Source organism: Sorex araneus, chromosome 4, assembly GCF_027595985.1.
Source record: "Sorex araneus isolate mSorAra2 chromosome 4, mSorAra2.pri, whole genome shotgun sequence".
Classification (NCBI taxonomy): Eukaryota; Metazoa; Chordata; class Mammalia; order Eulipotyphla; family Soricidae; genus Sorex; species Sorex araneus.
This window is the reverse complement of record NC_073305.1, coordinates 75,878,088-75,905,771: the sequence shown is the minus strand read 5'-3', so window position 1 is coordinate 75,905,771 and position 27,684 is coordinate 75,878,088. Positions and strand designations below refer to the sequence as shown.

General features: G+C 58.2%; 1 protein-coding gene across 3 annotated transcripts in view; it reads right to left on the bottom strand.

Moving 5' to 3' along the window:
• Nucleotides 1–18,619: 18,619 nt before the first annotated feature.
• The window catches only part of FOXP4 (forkhead box P4), a 41,777-nt gene continuing 32,712 nt past the window's right edge, over nt 18,620–27,684 (bottom strand). Inside the window, exons 7-17 of one of the 3 annotated variants that reach the window (XM_055136023.1) lie at nt 27,438–27,651; nt 27,138–27,242; nt 26,569–26,656; nt 25,990–26,073; nt 25,721–25,892; nt 25,560–25,636; nt 24,553–24,654; nt 21,925–22,046; nt 20,655–20,721; nt 20,320–20,489; nt 18,620–20,158 (exon numbers count right to left, since the gene is read on the bottom strand). In XM_055136023.1, coding sequence (XP_054991998.1) covers nt 20,011–20,158; nt 20,320–20,489; nt 20,655–20,721; nt 21,925–22,046; nt 24,553–24,654; nt 25,560–25,636; nt 25,721–25,892; nt 25,990–26,073; nt 26,569–26,656; nt 27,138–27,242; nt 27,438–27,651 — 1,349 coding nt within the window. In that variant the 3' untranslated portion in view covers nt 18,620–20,010. The remainder of the gene's footprint in view (nt 20,159–20,319; nt 20,490–20,654; nt 20,722–21,924; nt 22,047–24,552; nt 24,655–25,559; nt 25,637–25,720; nt 25,893–25,989; nt 26,074–26,568; nt 26,657–27,137; nt 27,243–27,437; nt 27,652–27,684) is intronic. The other 2 variants (XM_055136024.1, XM_055136026.1) reach the window with 2 other exon arrangements.

Here is a 27,684-nt window from a genome sequence, read left to right as displayed (position 1 = left end):
ATATAGTCCCCAAAACCTCGCCAGGGTGATCCCTGAGCACAGAGCTAGGAATAAGCCCCGCGTACCACCCGGTATGTCCAAAAACAAAAACAAGAGACAAAATAAAAAAGAAAAAAGATTTTCCAGGTATTGGATCCCAGGAGCATGACCTAGAAGACAAGCAAGCACTGACTTGCTGGACTGGACAGGAAGGTCCATCTATTTGGTCTGAGAGAACCTGGTTCTGATGGGAACTGTGCTTGTCCCGGCCTGAAGGCTGCTGTGAGGAACCCTGGAGACACGGAGAAGCGTCACGTGAAATGATATTCCGCAGGGGTCTGGGGTGGAATAAGGGTTAGAAGGAGGCTGAATTGGCAAAAAATTCCAGGTACGCTGGTGTGCAGAATTCTGGGATCTTGTCATAGTGGGAGCAGGCAGCCTGCCCCACCCGAGGCCAGGGCAGACTTGCCCACGCCCCACAACTGCCACTGTATAAGCTCACTGTCCAGCCAAACCTCTGGAGCTTCGGGTGCGGGTGGCCGCATCCCTGCCATCCCAGTCGGAGCACACCAGATTAGATGGGAAAGAAACGCAGAAGACGCCTGAGCTCAATTAATAAAAACAATCACACAGAAGGCTGGACCAGCAACAACCCCGTAGTAAACCCACAGACATGGATATTGTACCTTAACATGGTGAGATTTTTTTTTTTTCTTTTTGGGTCACACCCAGCGATGCTCAGGGGTTACTCCTGGCTTTGCACTCAGGAACTACTCCTGGCGGTGCTTGGGGGACCATATGGGATGCCGGGGATCGAACCCGGGTCGGCCGCGTGCAAGGCAAACGCCCTACCCGCTGTGCTATCGCTCCGGCCCCAACATGGTGAGATTTTTTAATCACTTATGACAAGTGATACAAGTGATACAGCATGGTGAGATAGAACAATTTTCACAAAATTTCTTTTGCTGAAGTATTTTTTTTTTGATCATTGCATTAGCTACTTAAGGTTAACAGCAATATAAAATAAGGTATTTTGGGGCTGGAGCAATAACACAGCGGGGAGGGCTTTTGCCTTACACACGGCCGACCCAGGTTTGATTCCCAATATCCCATAGGGTCCCCCAAGCACTGTCAGGGGTAATTCCTGAGTGCAGAGCCAGGAGTGACCCCTGTGCATCACCGGGTGTGACCGAAAAAAGAAAAAAACAAAGTTATTTTGTGCCTGCTAAAGGGATAGGCTTGCGGGGGTAGGTGGGAAAATGGGGACAAAGATGACAGCAGTGGTGGAATTGGGTGGAATTGGGACTGGAGTATCGAATGCCTGAAGCATCATGAACAACTGTAAACCACTGTGTTTCAATAGAGGGGAAAGTGACTTCTTTAAAAAAAGAAAAAGAGAAAGAAAAAGCAAGAAGCTAAGGCAGGCAGGTCTCCGGGCTCTGTGGGGTGCGGGGCGGCCGTGCTGGGTGGCGGTGAGAGCACAGAGCCCTCTTTCAAGAAATTTGGCAGGGGCGGGGCGGGGGCGGGGAAGGCAGCCGGGGAGGCCGAGGGAGGGGATGTTTTTGTTTGTGTTTAGAAGGCAATGGACGGGAATGTGTTTGAGTCTGAGGGAAAAGTCTGAGGAAGGAGGGGGCAGGAGGGCTGAAGAGAAGGAGAAAGGGGCCCCCCTCTCCTCAGCAGCCCGGGGCCACGCGGGAGTGGGCGGTGCATCCTGACCCTCCTGGGCCCTGGCTGGCTGCGGAAGGCTCTGTGGGGACAGCCCTGAGGCGCAGCACCGTCAACACCGGCACAGTTTCCTTGAATGGTGACACAGCGGGGCCAGCGGGTGGTTCAGAGTAGGGGTCCAATCAGAGGCCCTCAGAGGGAAGCAAGCAGCAAGTGCCTCTGCCCTGTCACCTGGACATGGCATCTCTGTCGGGGAGGGGGGTGGGACCACACCCAGGAGTGCTCAGGGGCAGCACCCGCCCGAATACCAACCCTGGGTGGTCTGCACGCAGGCAAGTGCCTTCCCCGCTACACTATCTCGCCTGGCCTGGTCTCCACGCTTTGGACGGCGCTGTGTGCACAAAAGCAAATTTATTAGCCAGACAAGACTTTGGGGGTGGCAGGTGGGGCCCGAGGATAGCCCGGTGGCAAAAGTGCCGGCCTTGCCAGAAAACCCGAGGTCTTGAATTCGATCTCTGCGGCCACTTCCATGGGCCAAAGGTGGGCCCGGCCCCTCTGTTTTCTCTAAACTTCCTGAAAGCACCACAGTTAAAGTTGTGCGAGCACTGAGGCCAGGAGTGTGACCCCTGCCTGCCGTAAGCACATGTGTGAGCCCCATAACCGAAGAGGGAGACCGCTGGAGAGCACTGTGGCCATGTGTGAGAGCACCACAGTTAAGGAGTATGAGTGAAAGTGCCCCAACTAAGGTGTGCAACTTCCAGTGAGCATTGCGAGTAAGGGTGTGAGCACCCCGACAGGGTGGAGGGGGGTGTCTGTGTGTGACCCTGATCATTGCAGCATCAGCAACAACAGCAAAGGGAAGAGGGGGGGCGGGGTGGAAGCCAAGAAAACAAGACTTCAGCTTCTGGCTGTAATGAAGTCAGAGGACGAGATTTACGTCCTGCTTTTTTTTTTTTTTTTAAAGGGACTCCAGACACAATATATAAAACAATGATTTCAGACTTGACACAAAGGCAACTTGGGACGAGGATCCCTGAGAAAAGGGAAACAAATGAGGTGAGCCCTATAATTACCTCAGCTCATTGCCGCTGCGGTTTCCAGGCTGCAGGGAGGGGGCTTCCAAACTGAGCGTGGATATTTTGCAGATTGAGAAGACAGATTTAGAGTTCAAGAGGCCAAGGTGCTAGAATTTGCGGGGAGGGGCGGAATGTATATGCAAAGCCCAGCAGAGCGGCTCCTTGAATGTTTGTCTGAGCACTGGTTTGCACAAACTTGAAAGGGAAGAGAGAAAGAGCCAATGAGGCAGAACAGCGCCTGGAGCTCAGAGCCGGGATGAGTTTGGGCTCCTTCCAGGCGGCCTGGAAAGACCCCCTAATACATGGGATACTGGGTGCCGTCCTCAGAAGGGCAGGGACTCAGCACAGGTCTAAATTAACCTAAGGCTACACACAGTCTGTCCTGAACATCTTAAAAGCAAACCTCAAAGGCATAAGGCTTACTCCAAGTATGGCAACTGAACAATGCTCAACACTACTTAAAGGAGTGCTATGAAAGCTAACACCAAGCAGTGAAAAATTAGCACCCGATCAAACTATAGATTGATATCCCTCATGAACAGAGATGCAAAAAGAGTCTAAGCAAGGTTTGAGCAAATTGTACCGCATAACAGATGAAAAGGTTAATATATTCATGACCATGTGGGACTCTCCTAAGAATGCAAAGTTGGTTTGATGTTTGAAAACCGGTCAATTTAATCGACCATAATAGCAAACTAAAAACTGAAGAACCACATAATTACACACACACACACACACACACACACACACACACACACACACACACACACACACTCAACATTCATCAGAATCCAACATTCATTCCTAAAAGCTTTCATAATAGCTGCAGTAGAAGAAGAACATCTACAAACAGGGCTGGAGCAATAGCACAGTGGGGAGGGCATTTGCCTTGCACACGGCCGACCCGGGTTCGATTCCCAGCATCCCATATGGTCCCCCGAGCACTGCCAGGAGTAATTCCTGAGAACAGAGCCAGGAGTAACCCCTGTGCATTACCGGGTGTGACCCCAAAAAAAAAAAAAAAAAGAACATCTACAAACAAATAATAACAATGGGAAGCAAAAAAGTAGAAAAAAAAAAAAAAACACCCACAATCAGGAGAGAAATCAATCATTGGAAATAGACCTGACGGGAGCCAAAGCAATAGTACTGCAGGGCAGGCATTTGCCTTGTACCTGGCAGACCCAGCACCCCATTTGGTTCCCTGAGCCCCGCCAGGAGTGACCCCTGAGAGTAGAGCCAGGAGTAAGCCCTGAGCACAGCCGGGTGTGGCCCAACCTCACCACCTGCCAAAAAAATAGACTGGAAAATGAAGACAGGAAGGAATGAGCAGAGGACAATGAAAAAGAGATATAAATATGCCTGTATGCCTCAACAAAGAAACTCACATGTGAAAAGGCAATAAATATGTATTTTAAATCTCTAAATATGCTTCCCAGAAATGAAAGCTACAGTATTTTAAATAAAAACATACACAGATTATGTAAAGATGTTGATCAGGAGCTGAAAAGATAGTAGCGTGAGCCACGTGCTTGCCTGGCACAGGCCACCCCGGGTCAATCCCTGGGACCACACAAGCTCCCCAAGCCCTGGTAGGAGCAATTCTTGAATGCAGATCAGGACTGAGCCCCGTGTATTATTGGGTGAGACTCAGAAAACCAAACCAAAGCAAAATAAATTAAAGGTGAATTTGCATTATTTATTTATTTATTTATTTATTTATTTATTTATTTATTTATTTTTTGCTTTTTGGGTCACACCTGGCGATGCACAGGGGTTACTCCTGGCTCTGCACTCAGGAATTACCCCTGGCCGTGCTCAGGGGACCATATGGGATGCTGGGATTTGAACCCGGGTCGGCCGCGTGCAAGGCAAACGCCCTACCCGCTGTGCTACCTCTCCAGCCCCTGCATTATTTATTTATTTGCTGGTTTGGGGCCATAGCGGGCAGTGCTCATGGTGCACTCCTAGCTCTGTGCTCAGGGAGCACTCTTGATGGTGCTTGAGAGAACACATGGGGTGTTGGGGATCAAACCCAGGTCAGCAACATGCAAAGCAAATGCCCTACCTGTTGTACTATTACTCTGGTTCCAGAACAGTGAACTTAAAGATAGAGCAACAAGTAATATCTGGGGCCGGAGTGGATAGTACAGAGGGTGGGGTGCTTGCCTTGCACACACCCAACCAGGTCTGATGCCCAGAATCCCATATGGTTCCCCCAAGCCCACCAGGAGTGATTCCTGAGTGCAGAGCCAGGAGTAACCCCTGAGCATCACTAGGTATGGATCAAAAAAGAAAGAAAGAAAGAAAGAAAAGAACAAAATAATATCTGAAAGGAAGCCAAGAAATAAAATAAGGTGGGGAAAGTAATTAGAATATCAGTGACGGTTGAGAACCTATCAACACTAAATTGGGGCTGGAAGATAAAAATATATTTTAGTGAACAATGGCTTGAAATGTTTTGAATTCGATGGAAATGATCAACAATAGATTGGAGGGGAGAAACTGGCGGAAAGAAGGCCACGGTGGGGCGGGGACAGAACAGGGGAAAGCTCTGACCTCGCCAGCCTGGGACTGTGTATTGGGTCCCCGGCACCGCTCGCTCCCCAAGGCCTCAGTGTGAGCCGGCACAGCTGCCCCCGGCGGACACCAAGCCCCAGTGAGGCCACGACTAGGTGCGGGCAGCCCCAGGAGTACCGCACCCAACGGTGTGTGAGCACTGTAGCCAGGTGTGGCTGCTCATTACCGCAACAACCACGACAGCAAAGGGAAGGGAAGGAGACTCTTGTTGTTGTGTTGTTCTTGTTGTTGTTGCTCTTGTTGTTGTTTTGGGCCACATCCGGCGATGCTCAGGGCTGACTCCTGGTTCTGCACTCAGGTATCACTCCTGGCGGTGCTCAGGGACCATAATGATGCCGGGATCAAACCCAGGTCGGCTGCATGCAAGGCAAGTGCCTTACCACTGCACTGTCACTTGGGCCCTCTGGCTCTAGATTTCTTTTAAAATTACAGTAGATAATGCTGAATATTAAAAAAAAAATTTATTAGTGAATCACCGTGAGGTACAGTTGCAAACTTACCAACTTTCGTGCTTACGTTTCAGTCATACAATGGTTGAGTGCCCATTCCTCCACCAGTGCCCACTCTCCACCACCAGTGGTCCCAGCATCCCTCCAGCCTCCCCCACCCCGTCCTCTCCACCCCACCCCGCCTCTGTGGCGGGGCATTCCCCTTTTTGCTCTCTCTCTCCTTTTGGGTATTGTGATTTAATGCTGAATATTTTTAATAAAATTATAAAACTTTTTATAATCTAAATATTAAAATGTTAAAGTTAATGCATAGGGCCAGAGAGATAGAAGAGGGGCTATGGCGCATGTCTGGCATGCAGTTAACTCAAGTTCCAACCCCAGCACCACGTACGGTCCTCTGAGCATTGCCAGGAATGACCCCTGAGTACAGGGCCAAGAGTATCCCACGAGTTCCGGTGGGTACAGCTCCACCCCTTCACCCGCATTAATTTTTAAAATTTAAACTTTGTTTTGGTTTGAGGACCTGGAGGAGCTCAGGGTTTACGCTGGCCCTGCACTCAGGGATCACTCCCAGAGACACTCAGGGGACTATATGGCATGCAGAGATGGAACCCAGGTCTGTTGCATGCAAGGCAAACGCCTCACCCACTCCAGCTACTCTGTCATTATTCATAATAGAAATATATGAAAACATAATTACTTCTTTTTTACTTTAGACACAATTATTTTAATCTTTCCTATCATTGATGTCGATAAAATAATTGTTAAACAATTTATAACAATCTTGTTTATAAAAACATGCACAATGATTTCAGTGAATAAAAGCAAGAAAAGCATTACAGGATAAAGACATGGTAATTCATAAATGATGGCTATTTTTATTAGCTATTCATTCAAACACTCATAGCCCATCAGCAGAACTCTGATACATGCGCATATTCATTAATTCAGTGATTTTTATGCTTTTCTGCCTTTTACCAGGGAAATATCACAGCTTTGTGTGTGCACACGCATACACATAGCTATTTTTTCTTAAATTTTTTAATTGAATTACAGTGAGATACAGTTACAAAATTGTTTGTATTGAGTTTGTCATTATATAGTGTCCAAACACCCATCCCTTCATCAGCGTACATTTCCTACCACCAATGTCCCCACTTTCCTCCTTCCCCCTGCCTCTACGACAGGTACTTCTCTTCTGTCTGTCTGTCTGTCTGTCTTTCTTTGGGCATTATGGTTTGCAATACAGATACTGAAAGGTTACCATGTATATCCCTTTACGCTCTTTCAACACTCAGTTCTTGTCCGGAGGGATCATTTCTAAGTGTTGTCATCCTGGTCCCTTCCCTACCCTAACTGCCCCTTGCCCCCCAATTCCTAGCTTTTAGTCAAAAGGAAGGTACGTTTGTTAGACCAGGCAGCTGGAGCTGAATTTATGGGTTGGTCTGCTAGCTTCATCTGGAGTCTTTCACCCTCCAGACCCAGTTTTGGGATGGGGCCAGAGAGAGAAGTCGAGGGCTGAGCACAGGCTTTACGTGGGGGCGGCCAGGTCAGAGCCCAGCACTGCGGGGGCACAGATGCGGGGTCCCTAAGGCCTAACCCCGCCCCTCCCCAGCTCTGAGTCCCAGATTCCAGAGGGCAACTTCAAGAGGGAGACAGAGAGGGGGTCAGTCCAGCCCGATGCTTGAGGGCTTCCCCCAGCGGTGCCTGGGACAGGTGCAACCCGGGAGCTGCCCCCTGGCCCCAGCTTATTCGGTGTGTTTTGGTTCTTGGGCGGCACACACCACCCCCAACCATGCTCAGGGCTGGCCACTGGCTCCGTGCCCAGGGGTCACTCCTGGAAGTGCCTTCAAGGACCACAGGGAGTACCCCCGCCGAGCACTGCCCCGTTGCCCAAATCCCCCCCAAACCAAGAATTAGGGAGCCTCCCTTGCCCTTTTGACCAGGACTGCACGTGTCAAGGGTGGGTTCTGTTAGAACCCGGGCCCAGTGGTGTCCAGAGGGAGGGGTGGGGCGTCCGGGGAGAGTAGACACAGAAGTCTCTGGAAGAGATGCTGAAGATGCCAAGGGGCCTCTGTGAGTCTGCTGGTCGAGGCAGGACATGTGTGCTGGAGTCTGGGACAAGGACTGGCTGAAGGGAGGTCTGCAACAGGGCAGAAACTTGTATTTAAAAGGTGCCTCTGGCAGAGGCCGGCTGGCAGCGGGAGGCGAATGAGGGATGCGGACACTGATGGGGGCAGTGGGACTGGCGGAGGGATGGCCGTTGGAACCACGTACGCCTGAACCCCAATCGTGAATAACTTCGTAATCTCACTGTGACTAAAATAGAAAAAAAAATTTGTTTTTATTTTTATTTATTTATTTTATTTTATTTTATTTTTTTGGTTTTTGGGTCACACTTGGCGATGCACAGGCATTTCTCCTGGCTCTGCACTCAGGAATTACTCCTGGCAGTGCTCAGGGGACCACATGGGATGCTGGGATTAGAACCTGGGTCGGCCGTGTGCAAGGCAAATGCCCTACCCGCTGTGCTATTGCTCCAGCCCCAAAATTTTTGTTTTTAAAGAAAGAAAGTGGGATTTCAGGAGAGAGTTTGTGAGCTGGAGCTGGGAAATCCTGGGGTTCTTTAGTTTTGTTCGTTTGGGGCCACACCCAGGAGGGCTCAGGGGTCCCTCCCGGCTCTGTGCTCAGGACTTACTCCCGGATCTGTGCTCAGGGATGATTCCTGGCTCTGTGCTCAGGGCTGACTCCCGGCTCTGTGCTCAGGGCTGCCTCCCAGCTCTGTGCTCAGGGCTGACTCCTGGCTCTGTGCTCAGGGCTGACTCCTGGCTCTGTGCTCAGGGCTGCCTCCTGGCTCAGGGATCACTTCTGGTGGTAGAGTGGGATCAGCGGCACTATTTCAGTGGTTCCCCTCCAGTTGGATCTTGCCTCCAAAAAGGTCTTCTCTCTCATCCAGTTTGCCTTGCTGGGGACCCCTGAACCTGTGTTCCCCAGGCTGGGTCAGGGGCAGCAGGGGTGGGTTGGTCGTTTCCTTAGAGCCCAGCAGCTGTGGAATGGCACCAGGCTGACCTTTTCCATCTGAGCCGAACACAGAGGCGCCGCCTGGGGACGGCAGGGAACGACGCCGGGACGGGCCTCAGGCCTCGCACATGCTAGGTTGGTGCCACAGCTCTTGGCTTATCTATTTATTTTTGGTTTTGTTTTTGGGGAGGGTTGGGGTCCCCCCTGGCTGTGTTCAGGGATCACTCCTTAGTGGTGCTCTGGGGGTCAGATGGGCTGCCTGCCCGTAAGGCAAGGGTCTGAGGCTTTGTCTCTGGTCCTCACATTCCTCTGACCTCCCTGCTCCCTCCTGCCTCTCTACCTCAGGCCCCCGCATCCTGCCGAACCCTTCTCTCAAGTTCAAAGCTCAACCCGAGGTCCAGGGAGATTTCAAAGGCTGGGGCACGTACCATGCGCTTTTAAAAAGTGTTTGGGTCACACCCAGCAATGCTCGGGGCTGACTCCTGGCTCTGCACGCAGGAATCATTCCTGCAGTGCTCGGGGACTGTACTGGATGCCGGGGATCGAACCTGGGTCAGTTGCATACAAGGCAACGCCCTCCCTGCGGTTTCACCCTCCCCAGGGCTCCACCCCCGACCCTGGGCTCTGCGGGAGGTGTCCGTTCTTGTCTGGGTCCCAGCTCTTCGGCCTGCGAAATGATGGGGCTGCCAGGAGGTCCATCCCGGCTTGAACCCTCGGTGACTCACGCCGCAGACACATAATTGCGGGCTGCGCTGCTGTCTGGCAGGACGTGGCCGAAGCGCCAGAGCTCTAGGATGAGCGGAACCTCCGCAGGGCCTCGTAAAGCTTCGCCTTCTCTGGGACCCCAGGGCTGGGGCTGTGCCGGGAGCCGGCAGCTCCCCAGCCTTGCTGGGAAAGGCAGCATCCCGCGGCCACCTCCGCCAGCTGCCCGCTGTCGTCCATTCTTCCCTGAGTGCTTCTGAGTTTTCCCCTCGCATCGACAGAGGACCGACAGAGTTCCATTTTGATTTCCCAGTGTTAGGTGCCAATGAAGTTCTCTGCAACGGGTGATTAAATTCTCTGTCATCCACCGCTCCTGTCCTGACCCTTCCTAACCCCGCTCCCGTCTTCCTGGCTCCCCCACTACGGTCCTGATATTCTGCTGGGGAGATGTGGCTTGATGTCTTTTTATTAAGACTCCATTTTCTGGGGACAGAAATGATAGTACAGCAGGGAGGGCACTTGCCTTGCACGTGATGAATTGGGTTTGATCTTCCCACATCCCCTATGGTTCCTGAGCCTGCCCGGAGCGATCCCTGAATAAAGGGCCAGGAGTAAGCCCTGAGCACCACCACATGTGGCCCAAAAGCAAACAAACAAAATGACTCAATTTTCTTTTTTTTTAGTTTTTGTTTGCTTTTTCTTTTTTGTTTTGTTTTGAGCCATACCCAATAGTGCTCAGGGGCTACTCCCAGCTCTGCTTGGGGGACCATGTGGATGCCAGAAATAGAATCTGGGCCAACCCCGTGCAAGGCAAATGCCCTACCCACTGTACTCTCTCTCTGGCCCCCCTTAGTTTGCTTTTCTTTCTTTTTTTTTATTGAATCACCATGTGGAAAGTTACAAAGCTTTCAGGCTTAATTGTCAGTTACATAATGCTCCAACACCCATCCCTTCACCAGTGCACATATTCCACCACCAAGAACCACAGTAAACCTCCCCACCCCCACCCCGCCCCGTTTGCTTTTCTTGAAGGATCACTCGGAGTGGTGCTCAGGGCTTACTCCTGGCTCTGCACTCAAGGGAGCACTCATGGCGGTGCTGGGGGACCATTGGGGTCAAACCCAGGTGGGTCACATGTAAGGCAAGCGCCTTAACTCTTTACTATCTCTCTGGTCTCTCAGTGTTCTTCTTAGTTTGTTTTTAGGTGATATGGGGGCGGGGGGCACGTGGTGTAAGGATCAAACCTAAGGCCCCTCCAGTGAAAGCACGAGGCCCTTTGACCCACCTCCCTGGTCGCGGTGATATTTTGTGTAATTACTATCCTGTCTCTTGGAAGATTTTGTCCCCTCCCATTAGTTGCCCTTTTTTTTTTTTTCTTTTTGGGTCACACCGGTGATGCACAGGGGTTACTCCTGGCTCTGCACTCAGGAATTACTCCTGGCGGTGCTCAGGGGACTCTATCGGATGCTGGGAATCGAACCTGGGGCGGCCACGTGCAAGGCACACGCCCTCCCCGCTGTGCTATCGCTCCAGCCCCTTGGTTTGTTTTTGTAAGTCTTTGGTGTCGGGGTTGGAACTCAGGGCCTGGTACGAGCAAAGCTTGGGCTGTACCACTGAGCCACACCTCTAACCTTTTTAATTTGCTCAGTTTCTTTATGTACAACTATAACACAACTTCCAACTCTCCCCCAGCAGTGTGGACCCAGCTTGGGCATGCTCTGCCTCTCAGCGTCTCGGAGACACCTTCCCCAGCCCTTCGCCTCCCCCCGCTCTGTCTCTTGACGAGCGAGCCTGATGGCTCTGCCTCTGTGCGCTCTCTCGGGCCAGGCAGACACGTCCTGCGCTTCCAGGACGAGAGACTTCGAGATGCTGTTTTGGGGAATTTGCTTGTCTCGACATGCTCTCATCCCATCCTTAATTAATAGGATGGTGGGGCATGGAATTTTAGGTTGGAAATAATTTTCCTCTTAAAACTTCAAAGGCAAAGCCCCATTATCTCCCGGGGCTGCCTTGCTGAACAGCCAGTGGAGTTTGGCATCTCGATCCCTTCCCGTAACTTGTTTTGCCCTCTAGGAGTTGTAGGAACTTCTCTTTATTTACTTTTTTTTTGGGGGGGGGGCGCGTGCACAACCAGCTGAGCCCAGGAGTTGCTCCTGGCTGGCTCTGCACTTAGGGATCACTCCTGGTGGGCTTGGGGGACCATATGGCATGCCGGGGATTGAACCCAGGTCAGCCTCGTGCAAGGCAAAGGCCCTCCCCACTGCATTATCACTTCAGGCCTGTAGGATCTTCTCCTAACTCGCCAGTATTCAGATTGTCTACCACGGTGTGCTTCAGGGAGGGCACTTTTGCTTTTGTGTTTTGTTCTGTGGTGCTCCAGCTACCCTGGAGGAGCGGGGGGAGGGGTGGATGCATGTGGTTTACTGCTCAAACCCGAGGCTCCCTCCAACAAACTCCTGCTCCAGCCTCAGAGCCTTCTCCCCAACCCCAGGGCCCTCTCCCCAGCCCTACCCGCTGTGCTATCACTCCAGCCCCTGTATTGTTATATTTTGAAAATTTCTTTTTCTTTTTTTTTTTTTTTTTTGCTTTTTGGGTCACACCTGGCGATGCTCAGGGGCTACTCCTGGCTTTGCACTCAGGAATCACTCCTGGCGGTGCTCAGGGGACCATATGGGATGCTGGGAATCGAACCCGGGTCGGCCGCGTGCAAGGCAAACGCCCTACCCGCTGTGCTATCTCTCCAGCCCCTATTTTGAAAATTTCTAAGAACTATCTTTGAATTCATGTTTTGTTCCTTTAGGCTGCACTGGGCAGTGTTCAGGGGGCAGTACTCCTGACTCTGTGCTCAGGTGACTTCTGCTGGTGCTCAGGGGACCATACAAGGTGCTGGGGATGGAACCCGGGTTGGCCATATGCTACGTAAAGACTCTACCGCTCTACATGCTCTACTATGTTTTTGGCCCCTGGAAGTTTCTTTTTTCTTTTTTTTTTTTTGGGTCACACCCAGCGCTGCTCAGGGGTTGCTCCTGGCTCTGCACTCAGGAATTACTGGTGGTGCTCGGAGGGCCATATGGGATGGCAGGGATCGAACCCAGGTTGGCTGCGTGCAAGGCAAACGCCCTGCCTGCTGTGCTATCGCTCCAGCCCAGTACTATTATATTTCAAATATTTTTAATTTGGGGGGGAAGGTTTGGGTCATGCCCAGCAGTGCTCAGGGCTTACTCCTGCCTCTACACTCAGGGATTACTCCTGGCAGTGCTCAGGGGACCACGTGGGGCGCCGGGGATCCAACCCTGGCCCCTGCCTGCTGTGCCTCTGCTCAGGCCCCTCGGCTGGCCGCCTCCTTCAGTGAACAGTCTCTCCCTGGGCTTTCTGTTGCTGCAAATCCAACGGGATGTGGGCCTGGCACTCACCTCCCACCGCGAAATAAATTCTTCTCCCTCCACCCTGATTCCTGCCAGTAGCTTCTTTACCGTGTCCCCTGCACTCCAGCACTGGGGGTCTCCTTCCCACCCCAGGCTCGCCTGCCTCCTGCTCTCTACCCAGGAGATAGTCTGGGGAGACTCTGGCCTGGAGGCAGCATCAGAAAGCAGGCGGGGGCTGGAGCGATAGCACAGCGGATAGGGCGTTTGCCTTGCATGCGGCTGACCCGGGTTCGATTCCCAGCACCCCATACGGCTCCCCGAGAGCACTGCCAGGGGTGATTCCTGAGTGCAGAGCCAGGAGTGACCCCTGTGCAACGCTGGGTGTGACCCAAAAAGCAAAAAAAAAAAAAAAAAAAAAAAAAAAAAAGCAGGCTGGGCTTCATGGGAGAGGCTTGGGGAATCGCCATCGCCAGCCCCGCCCGCCCCCTGGGCAGGCAGGGAGAAAGCGGGGCCTGAGGGGGGATGGGAAGCAGGGGATGTTGGGGTGCAGAGGCCCTCAGAGGGGTGCGGCTGGGGCGATGGTGAGGGGACTGCCCTAAGGCCTCCCTACTCGGAGGGCTGGGCTAACCCTCAGCCTCCCCCAGCAGCCCCCTGCCTGGTCTGGGTGGAGACACCCGAGTCTCCCCTCTCCCCTGAGTGCTCAGGTCTCTGTGCCTGCATGGGGATTCCCTGGCTCATCCCTCAGAATAAGCCTCAGGACTATTTCCAACCCCACTTCCTCAGAGAGGTCCTGAGGAGGAGGGAGAGGAGAAAGGGCTAGTCTGATGGCGCAGGGAGCACACTGTCACTTGGGCGCAGACACCCTGAACACCCGTCTCCCACCCCCCGCTGAAATGATAGAAAACCATTAAAACACAGGGCACTTGCCGTGCATGCAGCTGAGCTGGGTTCGATCCCTAGCACCCCTTGTGGTCCCCGAGCTCTGCCAGGTGCGGCCCGAAAACAAACAAAAAAAAAGAAAAAGGAAAGCTCCCCCCACCCCCCAGGCCCCTCCCATCCTTCAGAGTGGGGGGCTCTCTTTTCCCTCTGCTGCCGGAACACCACTCACTGTGTCCCCCCTCACTCGGGACCCCCAGTCCCTCCCTTGCTCGCTCTCCTGGGAAGCGGTGCTCATAAAGCAAAACAAAACAAAGTGGTCTCTTTTGGCCTTGGGTGCAGCCTGGGGTCCCGCTGCCGCTGGGCACTGCCAGCCTCACGCTCGCAAAGCTGTTGGCCTAGTGGGGTCCGTACCGTGGACCCCCGCCTCAGGACTGCCCCCTCGCCTGCCATTCTGCCCTCCCTGCCAGACGAGGCCCAGATGTGCAGCCCCATGTCTACGGCCCCGGCTGCCCCCCCCCAGACCACTGGCCTGCCTCCTGTCTCCAGCCACTGGCATCCCGCCTCTTTCATGGCCCTGCCTGAGGCTGGCGGGGACAGAGCAAGAGAACCCCTCTGGGGCCTCTGGAAACACCCGTTTGTTTCGCCTGGGGTCCACATTGGCAGTGCTCCTAGCTCTGTGCTCAGGGCTTGCTCCCAGCAGTTCCTAGGGGACTGTCTATGGTACCAATGATTGAACCAGGGTTGGCTGTGTGCAAGGCAAGCGCTTTACCCTTATGGTCTTTTTCTTGTGCCCCCACCCCCAACTATGTCAAAAGTTGGAGTTAGGGGTCAGAGCGTGAGTATCGTGGGTGGGCACCAGTAACACGCTACCACCCCCCGACTGTCCCAGCACACCTCCCCTCAGTGGGGTCGGGGGCGCTCATTTGGGGAAACACTGACTGGACTTGGGACATCTTCCCTCTCCCTCTCCTAGCCAGCCGGGCCTGTCTCCAGGCAGGCCCCTGCCACCATGGCGATAGCTACGGCCACGTCTTACAGCCAGAGTGTGCCGAGGCCAGTGCGTGTCAGAGGCCCTGCACCCTGCACACGGGAGTCACCCCACTTCTGTGGAGGACATGGGGGTCCAGAGGAGCCAAGACATGTCCCCAATGTGGGACTTGAAGATACACAACAAAACCAGGGGACTGACACACAATGAAGGCGGGGTGGGGGTGGGGGATGGAGTTGGGAGCACTGTAATGGGTGTGGTGTCAGAATTATGTCCATAAGAAACTACTAATAATCTTTTTGTCTTTGTTTTTTGCTTCTTGGGTCACACCTGGCGATGCACAGGGGTCACTCCTGGCTCATGCACTCAGGAATTACTCCTGGCAGTGTTCGGGGGACCATATGGGATGCTGGGAATTGAACCCGGGTCAGCCGCATGCAAGGCAAATGCCCTACTCACTGTGCTATTGCTCCAGCCCCAAAACTACTAATAATCGTATTGCAAGCCAATACATAATTTTTTTTTTTTGAGACATGTCCCCAAGGCCACAAAGCAGTCAGTAAGTAGAAGCCAGCCCAGACCAGCCTGGCAGTGAGAACAGTCTTGGAGTCATTTCCCGGTCCTGTGGGATGGGATGCCCGGAGCGGAAGTGAGCCGGCAGGGGCTGGGGCTCTGGAGGCTGGGGCCCCTCCACACCTGGCCACAGCCCTGGGGGAGCACAGAGAGGCCTTTCAGCCCATCGCCCCCAAGCCACCTTCTCTGGAAGGGCTGTTTTTCTGAACTCGGGCAGGTGGGAGGCAGCCAGCCGGCGTGGAGGGGCCCCAGGGCAGCATATGGGGTCGCCATTCGGTGGGTGACTGTCCCTGCCCCGGGTGACCACAGGCTCAGTGGTCAGTGCAAAGGACCCAGGGGTGCCCGGGGGTCTGCGCATGTGCCGGGGGTTCGGCATGCCCGTGCCTGTGACTGAGGACATCCATCCCCCAGCCGGACAAGGGCCTCTTTGTTTGCCACAGTTCCCTCAGACGCCCGCTTGATTATTTGTGGAGGGTGTTTCGGCCTTTTCCTCTGGCTTCCTCTGTCTCCTGAGCCCCGGCTTACTTCACTCCGCCTCGAGGAGAACAACCGCTAGAGCCAGTGAATAATGCTTGGCTTTCGCCTGCATGCCTCGGTTTCCCTGCGGGGGGGGGGGTTCCAAAAAGGAGAGGGGGCATCTAAGTACTAAGTCTCCAGGAAGCTAAGACAAGGCCACAGACATTGTCTCCCCCTCCAGCCCACTCTTGCTCCCCGTGTGAGCCTCGAGCTCGTGCGTGACTCAGTTTCTCCAGCAGTAAATGGGGGCAACACTGTGAGGTCTCCAGCTCTGAGAAGTGTGTCGGGTCGGTGGTAAGGGTAATCACAACTCCTGAATCTTCAGCAGGGGCCGGGGGCCTGTGTGTGGGCAGCCCAGGCACTGCGTGCGGTTCCCTGAGTGCCCAGGCGTGGGCCCCACCCAAACAGCCTCCCTCTGGACCTGCCGCTCCAACTCCACCTGCTGCGCCGGCCACACAGTGGAGCGTCTGGGAACCCCCCAAACAACAGGAGGAGCCCTGGCCTCAGGGTCTGGTCGGTGGAGGGCTGCCCTCCTCACCGGAAGTGGGGCCCCTCGTGCCCACAGCCGCCCTCCATATTTCTCTAACCTGCTCAGAAGGGCCACATTGCCTATGGCGCCCTCTGCTGGCTGAAGTCGAGGCGGGCTGAAGGGGCTCCTAAAGGCGGGAGCGCTTTCAGAAAGTGACCAGGAGGGGGACTTCTGCCCGGACCCAGCATGCAGTGCTCTTCTCATCTTCAAAACTCTCAGAAGGCTCACAGAAGGCTCCCTCTTTTTTCAGGGGGTCATTTCCAATGATGCTCAGGGGTTGCTCCCGGCTCTGCACTCGGGAATTACTCCTAGTGGTGCTTGGGGAACCACGGGAGCAATGCTGTGGACCGAACCCGGGTCCTGCCGGCTGTGCTGTTGCTCTGGACCGGGCAGACGCCTTCTTGCTCGCGCCTGCAGGCCCAGGCTCCAGCCCTGAGTCGCGTCCTGGTTCCTCTAGAGGCTTCTCCCTAAACAACCCAGAAGGGCCCCATGTGTCCCTCGGGGCAAGACCTGTCGCAGGTCTGGGAGGAGTCAGGCATGACAAGGACTCTGCCCTTTGCGTGTCGTGGTTTTCAGGTCCTGTCATGCACACGTTAAGCATGTACTGCTGGTGTTGGAGAGAGCACAGGTTAAGGCAGTTGCTGCACTGACCCAGGTTTGATTCTTGGAGTCAAAAGGTGCCTGCACAGCAAGCACTGAGCACGGCTGAATGTGGAGCACAGTTAGTTTAAAAAACTTAACAAGAAATGCAAGAAGGCGGTAGCTGCCAGTCAGAGCGCACCACCGCCCCAGCAGCTCTGACTGGCCAGAAGGGGAGCAGTGACAGCAGCCAGGGAGTTGGGCGAGTGCCCCAATGTCAGAGCAGGGGTCTGGAGAGGTGTGTGTGTGTGTGTGTGTGTGCGCGCACACACACGCACGTGTCCAATGCGTCTTCAGGGGTCTCTCTCTCACCCCCACCCATGCCCGAAGGCACCAGCCCTGAGGAGAAACATAACCAGGCCTCAAGGGAGCGAGGGGCAGAGGTTGAAGGTAGGACAGTCCGGCCAGGGACCCTGGGCAGCAAATCACCCTTCAGCCCTGCTCTCTGCAGGACCCATGAAACGCCGGTGCCTCCCGGCACTGCCCACGATGGTAAGTATCCAAAGGACGCTGGCAGAACGTTGTTCCCCTCCTGCTTGGGTCTCTGATGTGAGGTGTCCCCGGGCCTGCCCAGAGAGGAAATTTTTCCAAGATGAAAGGAATCGCTGCCTCCATGGGGCAGAGGGGCTGTCACCGCACAGCTGGGCGGCCTCTGAACAGGTCTGGTGGCAAGGCCCCTCACGAGATGCCCTCCATGTGGGTACAGGCAGATGAGCACAGGCTCTCTGGGTGAGGCCAGGGGAGTGGACGGGACCATGGGACAGGCCTGAATCTGGAAGCCATAAGACTCCATGCCCAGACCCCCTCCCGCCCCACCTCCCCTATACTGGCTTTCTGGAGAGTCCCGGCAGTTCAGTGAAGAGGCCTGGGAAGGCTGGTTGGTGCCATCTTTCTCCTGGACTCCCCACGGGCCGCTCCTCCCTGGGTTGGGGACAGGTGACGCAGGCCTGGGAGGCATCGGGTGCAGGAAGGAAGACTCGTGTGCAGCAGACTCCTGGGGGGCGTGCTGAGGAAACGCTCGGCCCCACTGCCATCCCTAGTCCCCAAAGTGGGTGACCCTCCCCCCAGTGCTGGGGGTGCCCTCAGAGGAAACTACAGGGTGCTTTGTTTGAAACACACTTCCAGAGCACACGTACATCTTTCTTCCTAAAAATGGAAAAGTAGGCCAAACAAGATGAGCCATCTCCCCTCCCAACTGTCTGAGACCCCTTTGACGGGTCAGGGCGTGGCTTAGGAGCAGCCCAGGGGGAGGGGGGGTTGAAGATGGCTCCGGGGCTTAGGAGTGTCCAGGGGGAGGGGTCTGAGATGTTCCTGACCACCCCATGGCCTGGGGTGCCCAATGAGAAAAAACAAGACACCCCCTTTCTAGTCCAGGTCCACCCAATGCCACCCCGTGGGGGGCAGGGATCAAGCCAAGGACAAGGCGAGGGACCCCTCTGAGTCTGCAGGAAACTGCCTGGAAAGAAGCGAGCAGGCTAGGGGGATGGTGATGAGGCACCCCTGCACACCTGGTGATCGGGGAGGGGGCCCGGAACGCTGGGAGCAGAGCCAGCCTGCATACACCCGAGGGTCTCAGACAAGGACCCCGGGGAGCCCCCACCGTCCACCCTGCACCACCCTCCACCCCCTTGCCCGCCCACTGGGTGACACACGCAGGGCCCGGTGAGTAGAGGACTTTTAATATTTCTGTGCTGGTCAAACTGGAACACAGGTGGGGAGTACATGGGGAAGGCGGAGGGCCCCCGCCTCTCGAGAGGGGTGACTTGTGAAGGGCGTGTACGTGGGGGTCTTTTGGGAAGTCGTCCAAGGGGTCTTCTCAGCAAAGGGCCTGACCTGGGGCGTCGTGAGCACACCACACTCCCAGTCCTTGGCCTTGAGTCGGGGTCCCCCATAGGGGGTCTGTGGAGCCTCTTTCCCCCCACCTCCGGTTCCTTCTCTGAAAGCCACATTCCCAGCACGATGGGGGACTTGGTCCTAGGAAGGGGGTCTGGGCGCGCCCCCAGGAAGCAGCCAGGGTGGGCAGCAGCGCTCTGGCCCCCATGCCCCCCGGGGTGCTGCCGCTCCCCCTCGTCTGCGCGCTGCCCTCCCCCTGTCTGGGTAGGAGCCGAGGAGAGGGGAGCGACGCCCCCGGGGGCGTCCTCGGGTGGGGTGCAGAGAGGGGAGGGTCTTGGCCACCAACAGACACTGTAAACTTTGGTTTAAAACAATAACTTAAGTGGGGGGGAGGGCTGCCAGCCTGGGCCCGGGCGGAGCTGGGGACGGAGCAGAGGGCTGGGAGGCGACAAAGGAAAAAGCCAACAAAAAGTTTTGGTTTTTGCTTCCGGCATAAGAAAGGTCTTTGGTCATCCGTTGAACTGGGGTGACGGGGAGGGGCGTCGAGGGAGGGGCCAGGGGCCCGCAGGCTGGGGGCAAGAGCAGGTCTACCGGTCAGAGCGGCCACCCTGGGGACGCCTTCCGTACCCCTCGAGGCCCCTGCAGCGGCCCCACCTCCACCTCGAGCCCGCCCCGCCCCACCCTGGGCGGGGCTAGCAGGTGAGGCCCGTGATTGGAGGAGGGCGGCCACGGCCCGCCCCCTGCCAGGGCTCCTCTGGGGGACACCCCTCTGGGAGGCTGGGGGCTCCCCGCTTAGAGAGTCCTAGGGGCACCCCTCTGGGAGGGCGCAGTCGCTTCTTCACAGTACGGAAAGGAGGGCGGGCGGAGAGGAGCAGAACTGGGGGGCGGGGGCGCTCGGGGCGGGGGGGGGGGGGGACCCTGCGGCGGCTGCTGGTGGTCGGGGCGGGGGTGCGCTTTCCGATGCAGAGGCGGGTCTGAGTAGGGGCCTGGGCCCTCCGTGTCCTCTCTGGTCCCAGACCAGGGGCTGTGTCCCCTGGGGAGGCGGGACGGGCCCGCCCCCTGCGTCTGTCAGTCAGGCCACACTGGGGGTGCTGCCCAGCGCCCCCATCTGAGTCCTGGAAGTGCCTTGAGGTTTGGGCAGGGCTGTGGAGTGGGGGGAGCGGGGCTCCCGAGGGCCGGGAGGCGGGGTCTCACCCCGGCCGGCCCCCAGAGGCCCTTAGGACAGTTCCTCCCCTGGCTGCTCCTCCTCCAGCTCGCCGTCCTCGGGAGGGCCCCCGCTGCTAGAGCCGGGGGCGCCAAGCGGGGGCCCGGGCCGCCTGTCCTCCTCCGCCTCTGCAGGCTCCTCCTTCACCTGCACCTGGTGGCTAAGACAGATGGGGGTCTGTGGGTTCGGGGGCTAACTTGCCTCTGCCCAATGCATCCACTCGGGGTGGTCCTCAAGGTCCCCTCTGCCCTGGGCTACCCCCTTTTCCCCCTCCCACCCAGGGGTCTCTCCAGGCAGGGGTGGGGCGGGGGGGGATCTCACCTGTATTGGGGTGGGGAGAGGCGGGGCGGGGGGCTGCTGCCGTTGCTGGGCAGTGGCTCCCCGGAGGCGCCCATATCCTCGTGGCCCAGGGGCAGGAGGCTGCCGGCCGAGCCAGGGGTCAGGACGCTGGGGCTGCTGAGGAGGGGGAAGCTGCTCTCCGCCAGCGCGGCCTGCGGGCAGAGACGGGTCAGCTGCGTCCATGTTCCTTCCCAGGGGCCCCATAGGTAAACCAGGAAAGGAACCCCATGCTCCCTAAAGTGCCCCCTGGCCATCTTGAAACCAGAGGCGGGGTGTGGCTGTGCCTTCCTCCAACCTGTGGGGCTGCGGGGACTCACCTGGTAGCTGGCATTAAGTGCTCCGTAACTGAGGCCCGAGATCATGTTCTTCACCAAGGTGGGGCTCCTGGGGGAAGAGAGGGGCCTGTCTGGTCAGTGCCTTCTCAGGGGCTGGGCGGCTGGCGGGCCCTTTAGTCTGTCATGCCAGGCTGTGCTCAGGCTGACCCCTGGGTCTCTGCTCATCCAGGGACCATGTGGGTGCTAGGGACTGAACCAGGCCTGCTGCACGTGAAGCAAGCGCCCTGCCCCCTGGGGACTGCTACTGGTTCAGACTGTCTCTTTGTGACTTATTCTCAAGTCAACATTTGACCCACAGACCTATTTTATGGGGTCCTGTAAAAATATCTCCGGTGAAAGGGGCGAGTAGAAACAGCTGAGGCAGCCCTGCTCAGGCCCGCCCTGCGAGGCCCCGTCTCTGCCTGTGGATTTGGGTCACACCTTTCAGGGACTGTCCCTGGCTCTGTGCTCAGGAGCCTGCTTCTGGCCAGTTTCAGGGGGCCTTACATGGTGCCGGGGATGGAACCAGGGTTGGCGATGTGCAGAACAAGTGACCCAGGGGACACATCAGCCACGAGCCCAGCCGGCCATGCCCCCTGCAACGCACTACATATGCCAAAGGCTTTTCTTACGGAGAAAAGTGCTGAGTCCTGGGTCGGGGGTCAGATTAGCAAACGCCATGAAAGAACCGAGATGGGTCTCTTGTACAGGAGCCACCCCAGTGTGCAGAACTGCTCAGGGGGGGGCTACACAGCTGCTGAGGAGGACAGGGGTGGTCTGAACCCAGGCTCTGATCCCACACGGGCCAGGAGATGTTCTGAGAAGCTGAGGGGGCACCCACAAGGGGGCAGTGAGGCTCTCCTCTAGGAAGAGGGGACTGTGGAGAAACAGGCACCCCCCACCCCAAGTACCAGGCATGCCGGCGGCCACCGTGGGGTGTCTGGGTGCAAGAAGTGACAGTGCCTTAAGGCAGGGACCCAAAGAGAGCGAGCCCTCCCCTGCTTCCCAGGGGCCCTCGAGCAGCTGAGGGCCAGAACAGAGCAGGTGCCCTCGGTCAAGGGCTCGCCCGTCACAGTGGCCCAGCCCCGCTTCAGGTCAGACACACAGTGAGGCAGCTCCTTCCCCGGGCCCCACTCCAGCCATGGCCCCTCTCTGGTGCCAGGACCCCCGGCTCCTTGCCTTGGCCAGGAGGGCAGGACGAGAGCAATGCCCGCCCAGCCCTGCTCTCCGCAGCCCCCCTGGTAGGGATCTGGGCCCCGGGGTTCCCACGTACCCCGTCATCTTCGGGGGCCTCCGCTTCTGGTACTCCCGCTCGTCCACCGTCCACACGGCGCCCTTGACGTTCTCCACGCGCACGAAGCACTTGTGCAGGCTGAGGTTGTGCCGCACGGCATTCTGGGGGCGGGTGGGAGGAGGGCAGGGGCTCAGAGGGCCGCACGCGCCGAGCAGCCAGGCCTCCTCCCCCGGCACAGGGACAGAGGGACGAAGGCCCCCAACAAGTCACCTGAGATCACCTGTCCCCGAGGATCCCGTCGTGGACCACACGCTAAGCAGAGCAGGGCAGGGCAGTGCTGCCCGTTCCCATCACCACGCAGCACAGGTGCAGGCGTGGCGTGTCCCCTGCAGGGGCCGGGACGCCTCACCTCGGGCACCTTATCTGGAACCTGCCCGTGGCCCTCCCCTGGAGGCCATGTCAGGGCCCCCGGCACAGAAGAGACAGGTGGAGAGGGCGGGGCCTCGAGAGAGAGCCCCGGAAAAGGAGGGCAGGGTGCCTGGGCGTCATGCAGCAGGAAGAAAGTCACCTTGTCCCTCCCACCTCCTCCATGCAGGCCAACTTCAGGAATCGAGGTCATCTGGTTTGTAGGACACTTGGAAGGGGAGCCTGGGGCGCAGGGCCCGGGCTCTACTCCTGCCTGCTCCGCATCCCTGTCTCCTTCACCAGCGCCCCTCCCCCAGCCGTCCCTGTCCCCCTTACCTGTCCCCCCCTCGGCCCGCCGCTGCCCGTCCTGGTCTCCTCTTTACATTTCTAAACGGAGAGGAAGGCAGGCAGGGCGGGCGCCCGGCCCCCCGAGAGCCTCTCTCCCTCTCCCTTCCAACTCTTGCCACTTGCAACTGGCCCCATTTCATTACCAATTTTAATTTGCCTCTAATTAAATCCTGTGTATTTTTCCGACTCGCTTGCTAATCCACGAGGGAGGCGGGCGGCTGGAGTGGAATCTCTTGGAGCGATAATTACAAAGGGCCTAATCACGCCGGGGCTCCTGCCTCGGAATAAATTTGCCCGCATTACGGGGCTCGGATCCTCCGCTTTGCAAATGAGAATGACCCCAATTTCCGAGGATGGCCTCACCGGGGCTCTTTTCCCTCATTTCGAAGCCTGATTCGTGATGAGAGACTAATTCGTTACGCTAAAACATTAACGGCAATTTAAGGGGTCTGGAGGGGGGCTGCGTAAACAAAAGGACGGGCCCACAACACGGGCCCTGGGAGGAGACGGACACGGGGTGCGGTGGGGGTGGGGCTGGCAGGGCTAGTGGGACGGCAGCGTGGCAGATGGCAGCTCTGTCCCCGGATGGATGGCAGCTGGCCAAGCCGATGCTGGCCCCCAGTCCTTCTGCCCTGGTCTGCGTGGGCTGCTCGGGGGAGGCCGGGAAGGAAGCTGCCACGGGGGACAGGAGGGACCTCAAGTGGTGGTGGGGGAGGCGTGGAGGGATGCAGACCCGGAGCCAGACAGCCGGTGCATTTCCCAGGAACCGTGCCGAGGCTCAGCAGCAACAGTCCTGAGGCCTCAGGACCCCTGGTGGAGCCGGGGACACGGGGGATGGGGGGGTGCGGGAGGACACACAGGCAGCGCCCTGAGCACACAGCTGCAGAAAGGGGAGCGCCTGATGGGGCTGGGCACACACTGGCTCCCTGGCCAGCTTCCCGCAGGAACTCGAGCAGGTGAGGGGCAGGCTCAGGAGGGCAGGGGGGGCAGGAGAGGCTGAGGGGGCTGGGCCTGGGGGCGTGGCTGAGTCAGCCCCTCCAGAGCTCCCCGAAAGGAGAGAAGCAGAAACCACCCAGGGGAGAGTGAAGTGAGGCGCTCAAACAACTGAAATACGCTGGAAGCCAGCTCCGTGGCCACCCAGCCAGGCCCCAGCCCGTGTGAGAGACAGGCCTGGTCATCAAACCTGCCCCGGGCCTGGGATGGAGGCGCCGCGGTTGGTGGGGAATGACATCATTCGCAGCCAATCAGAGTGCTGCTCTGGTCTGGCCACCTCCCCCCAAGACGGGAGACGGGGGAACGTAGGGGACAGAAGGTGGTGGAGTCGCCCTCTCACTGGACCCACTTTGCTTCAGAGGCAGAGGGGCAAAAGCAGGGATCTCTGCAGAGCCCAGGGCGAGGTGGGATGTGCGGGGTGAGGAACACTTGTTGAAGGGAGTGGGGGTGGGGAGCGGGGAGTGGAACCTGTTCAACTGCAGTTTCAGAAGTGACCAGCAGGGGGACTCAAGGGCCAGGGATCCAATGAAGGTCCCGAGTTAGGGGCTCCTCCCAGGGGGTACAGGGTGCCCACACTCCCCTCTCCCCTGGAACCCAACATGGATCTCTCCTCCCACCCTGCCGCTCAGGCCCATCAGATGAGGGCTTACGCCGCCTGCCCTAGCTTCGCTCTGTGCCCCTGCTACAGCTCGGGCCGACTGGCTGGGACGGAGCTCTTCCCTGGCTCTGATGGGGGTCTGTGAGCCCAGGGGTCCTGGGTGCGGGGTCACCTGCCTGCCCCACGCCTGTGGAGACCCCGCTGTGTGCAGCCTGGGGGGACTCCTGAGGCCAGGCCCTGGGGGGCGGTCAGACGGCATTCCGAGGGGCCATTTCTAGAAAGCGGCCAGGGCTGGGGCGGGCTGGCGGGGCGGGGCAGCTCACCTTCCAGGTGGCAGTGTTTCTCCGGAAGTAGGCGAACATCCTGGTGAACCAGTTGTAGATCTCATTCAGGGTCAGCTGCCGGTCGGGGGTCTCCAGGATGGCCTGTGGGCACAGCAGAAGCAGAGGGACGAGGATGTCAGCAGGGGCCTCAGGGTGAGGAAGTGCTTCTGTGACAATGGCCAGCTCCTCAGCAGATGCCAGCAGGGCAGCTGTGCGAGGGTGAGCTGGGCGCGCAACGGCGGGGAGGGGAGCATGTATGTGCGAGGTGGGGGGGTGTTATGTGGGAGGGTGGGGTGCACACGAGAGGGCCCTGTGTGTGTGGAGTAGGGGGGTAAGGTTAGGCGTGTGTACATGACAGAGTACGTACGAGGGGGGCGCATAGACATGCATGTATGTAGAGAATGGGGTATGTGAGGGGGCCGGAGCAAGAGCTCAGCAGGTAGAGCGTTTGCAGTCAACCCGGGTTTGATCTGGGCACCCCCAAGCACCGCCAGGAGTGATTCCTGAGTGCACAGCCAGGAGTAAGCCCCGAACACCGCCAGGGGTGGCCTGAACACAAAACCAAGACATGGCATATGTGTACGAGGCTGTGCGTACATAGGCACGGAACAGCATGTGCCGGTGTGTGAGGTGGGGGCGTGCGGCGTCCAAAGTGGGGTGTGTGGGGAGCGGGCGTGTGCTCATGCGGTGGCCTGTGATGCGGAGACAGCGTGTGTAGGAGAGCTCGCGTGACCAAGTCGAGGACGTGGAAGCGTGTGTTCACGGGTCTGGGCAGGAGGATCACGGGCAGGAGGACAGGGCTGTGCTGAGGGACAGAGAGGGACAGGAGGCGGCCCAGACGGCGAGTCTTTCAGGAAAGCAGCTTGTGGGAGCGTGTCCGCGGACAAACGAATGCCATGACCCCGTGTATCCAGCCCCTCCCCGGAGGCTGTGCGGGACCCTCAGAGCTGTGAAGGAACCGTGGAGAGGGGCGTCCCGAGGGGCGGGCTCCAACCATCCACACTCACCTGGCGGATGAGGGAGGCGTAGGTGAAGGGGGGCCTGACGTCGGCATTCTTGTAGAACTCGTGATTCTGGGCCAGCTCTGGGGGAGACAGGCAGAGGGTGAGCAGCCTCGGGGGCCGGGGGGGGCATGGCCCGGGGAGTAGCCCGCAGCCCCCGCCCTGACCTGAGGAGATGGGGGAGCAGAACTTGTCGTTGCTCCTTCGCCGGGCAGGCCCCCCGCTATGCAGGGAGGCAGAGCCGAGGCCCGGAGGCCGGAGGGGGGTGACAGGGGCAGCGGCCGAGGTGGGGGGGTGCACCAGGCCGTCTGGGAAAGAGTCTGCTGCAGAGATGGTCGCCTGCGGAAGCAAAGGGGGCGTGGAGGTGGCTTGGGCACGAGCCATGGGCGGGCCCGTGGGCGGGATGGGGCAGTGGGGGGGCCCTCCCGGAGCTCACCGGCTGGCTGAAGGGCTTGGGCTCGGAGGGCCGCATGTGCAGGTGGGCCATCATGGCCTGCAGCCGCTCGCTCTCCTTGGCCAGCTGCGGGGAGGCGGGCGGTGAGCAGCTGTCCACTGCGTCCTCCTTTGTCCCCAGCAGGCCTCCTTTCCCCACCGCCACGGCCCTCCCCGGGCATCTTCCCCTTAGCTCTTCTGGGCAGCCCCCCAGCCCAGAGGAGGGGAGCCTGTCCCGGGCCCCCTCCCCCTCCGCCTCTTTGTCCTGACCTCCAGCAGCACAGGCCCTGCCAAACGCCCAAGTTCAGGGGTGCGTATGAGCGGGTGCCCGCCATGAATGGAGCGCGGGAAGGGATGAATGAGTCACTCCCGCCCATTCATAAATGCAGTCCCCCCCCCCCTCCCGGCAGCAGGGCCCAGGGAGCAGGCCAACCCCGAGGCCGCAGTGAGACTGGAGGAAAAGGGACTCCGGCCCTGTGCTCTCCCTCAACGTGGGACTCTGTGCGCCAGTGCTCTGCCTCTGGAAGGGGGTGGCAATGGCCAGGAAGGCTGGCCGAGGCGCCCGCAATGCTGGGCAGCCCACCTGGATCTCCAGCTGCTGGACCACCTGCATCTGCACCCGGCACTGGGCCGTGCTCCGGTCGTCCAGGGCATGCTCCGTGTTGAGGTGTCTGGGGGAGAGAAAGGGGCGTCCTGCTGGGCTCTCCCCTCACCCCGGCCCCGCAGGAGAGGAGGGGGTGGGCACCAGAGGGGCACCAGAGGCAGCCGCCTGCTCCTCTGCCCGTTTTGATGTCTTTGCTAAAATCCCGGGCATCAAGAGATCTAATTGCAAATGAACTAATTAAGTAAACCTCTGACGAAGCGTGAAAACAATTTGTTTGACCCCGATGCTGTAAGGGGTCGGGAGACAGCGGAGTTAATCAGTCAGTGACAGAGCCTGGCTGGGCGGTGGCAGCTGGCCACTGGCTGAGGGTGGGGAGGGGTCCCCTCCTTGCAGCAGAGAGGGGGTGGGAGGCAGTGCCTGGGGGATGCATGGGGGCCCATGGGAGAGAAAGGTCCCTGCAGTGTGGCCAGCACCAGCTCAGGGCCGAGAAGGGGGCGGGGGAGGCGGGCAGGCAGATCAGGAAGGGGGGGGAACGACGGGACACCTACTTGATAAACTGGCCCAGGTCCTCACACAGGGTCTCGCAGCCCGGCCACTTGCACTCTCCGTGTCCGTAGAGGGGGTGGGAGCCGGGGGTTTCCTCATGGGAAGAGCTGGGGGAGGAGGTGGTCAGGGGCCCGCCCTCCCGCAGGGTCCCAGCCCGGTTCACCCCAGCTTCCCTGTTGGGGGTTTCCGGGTTCCCCAGAGGCTGGACACAACTTGGTGTGTCCTGGGAGGCGACAGCTTCCGCTCTGGGAGCTCCCCCCGCCCCACCCCCAGCGGGGACCCCGGCCCAGGGCGGCGGCTACCTGTCTCTCCGCGCTGTGAGCACAGTGGGCTGTCCGTTGGGCAGGGTGTGGTGAGAGAGGGTGGGGGAGACTTTCGGGGGGGCGGCGAACGAGGTAGCGGTGGTGGCCGTGCCGGTGAGGTCCAGCCCCTCCTGTTTGACGCTGTCCTCGGCAGGCTGCCCCGGGGCGCCCTCACCCTTCCACAGCTGGGGCAGGTCTGTGGGGCACACGGCTGCTGTGGACGAGGCGGAGGGGGGCTGGCGGCTGG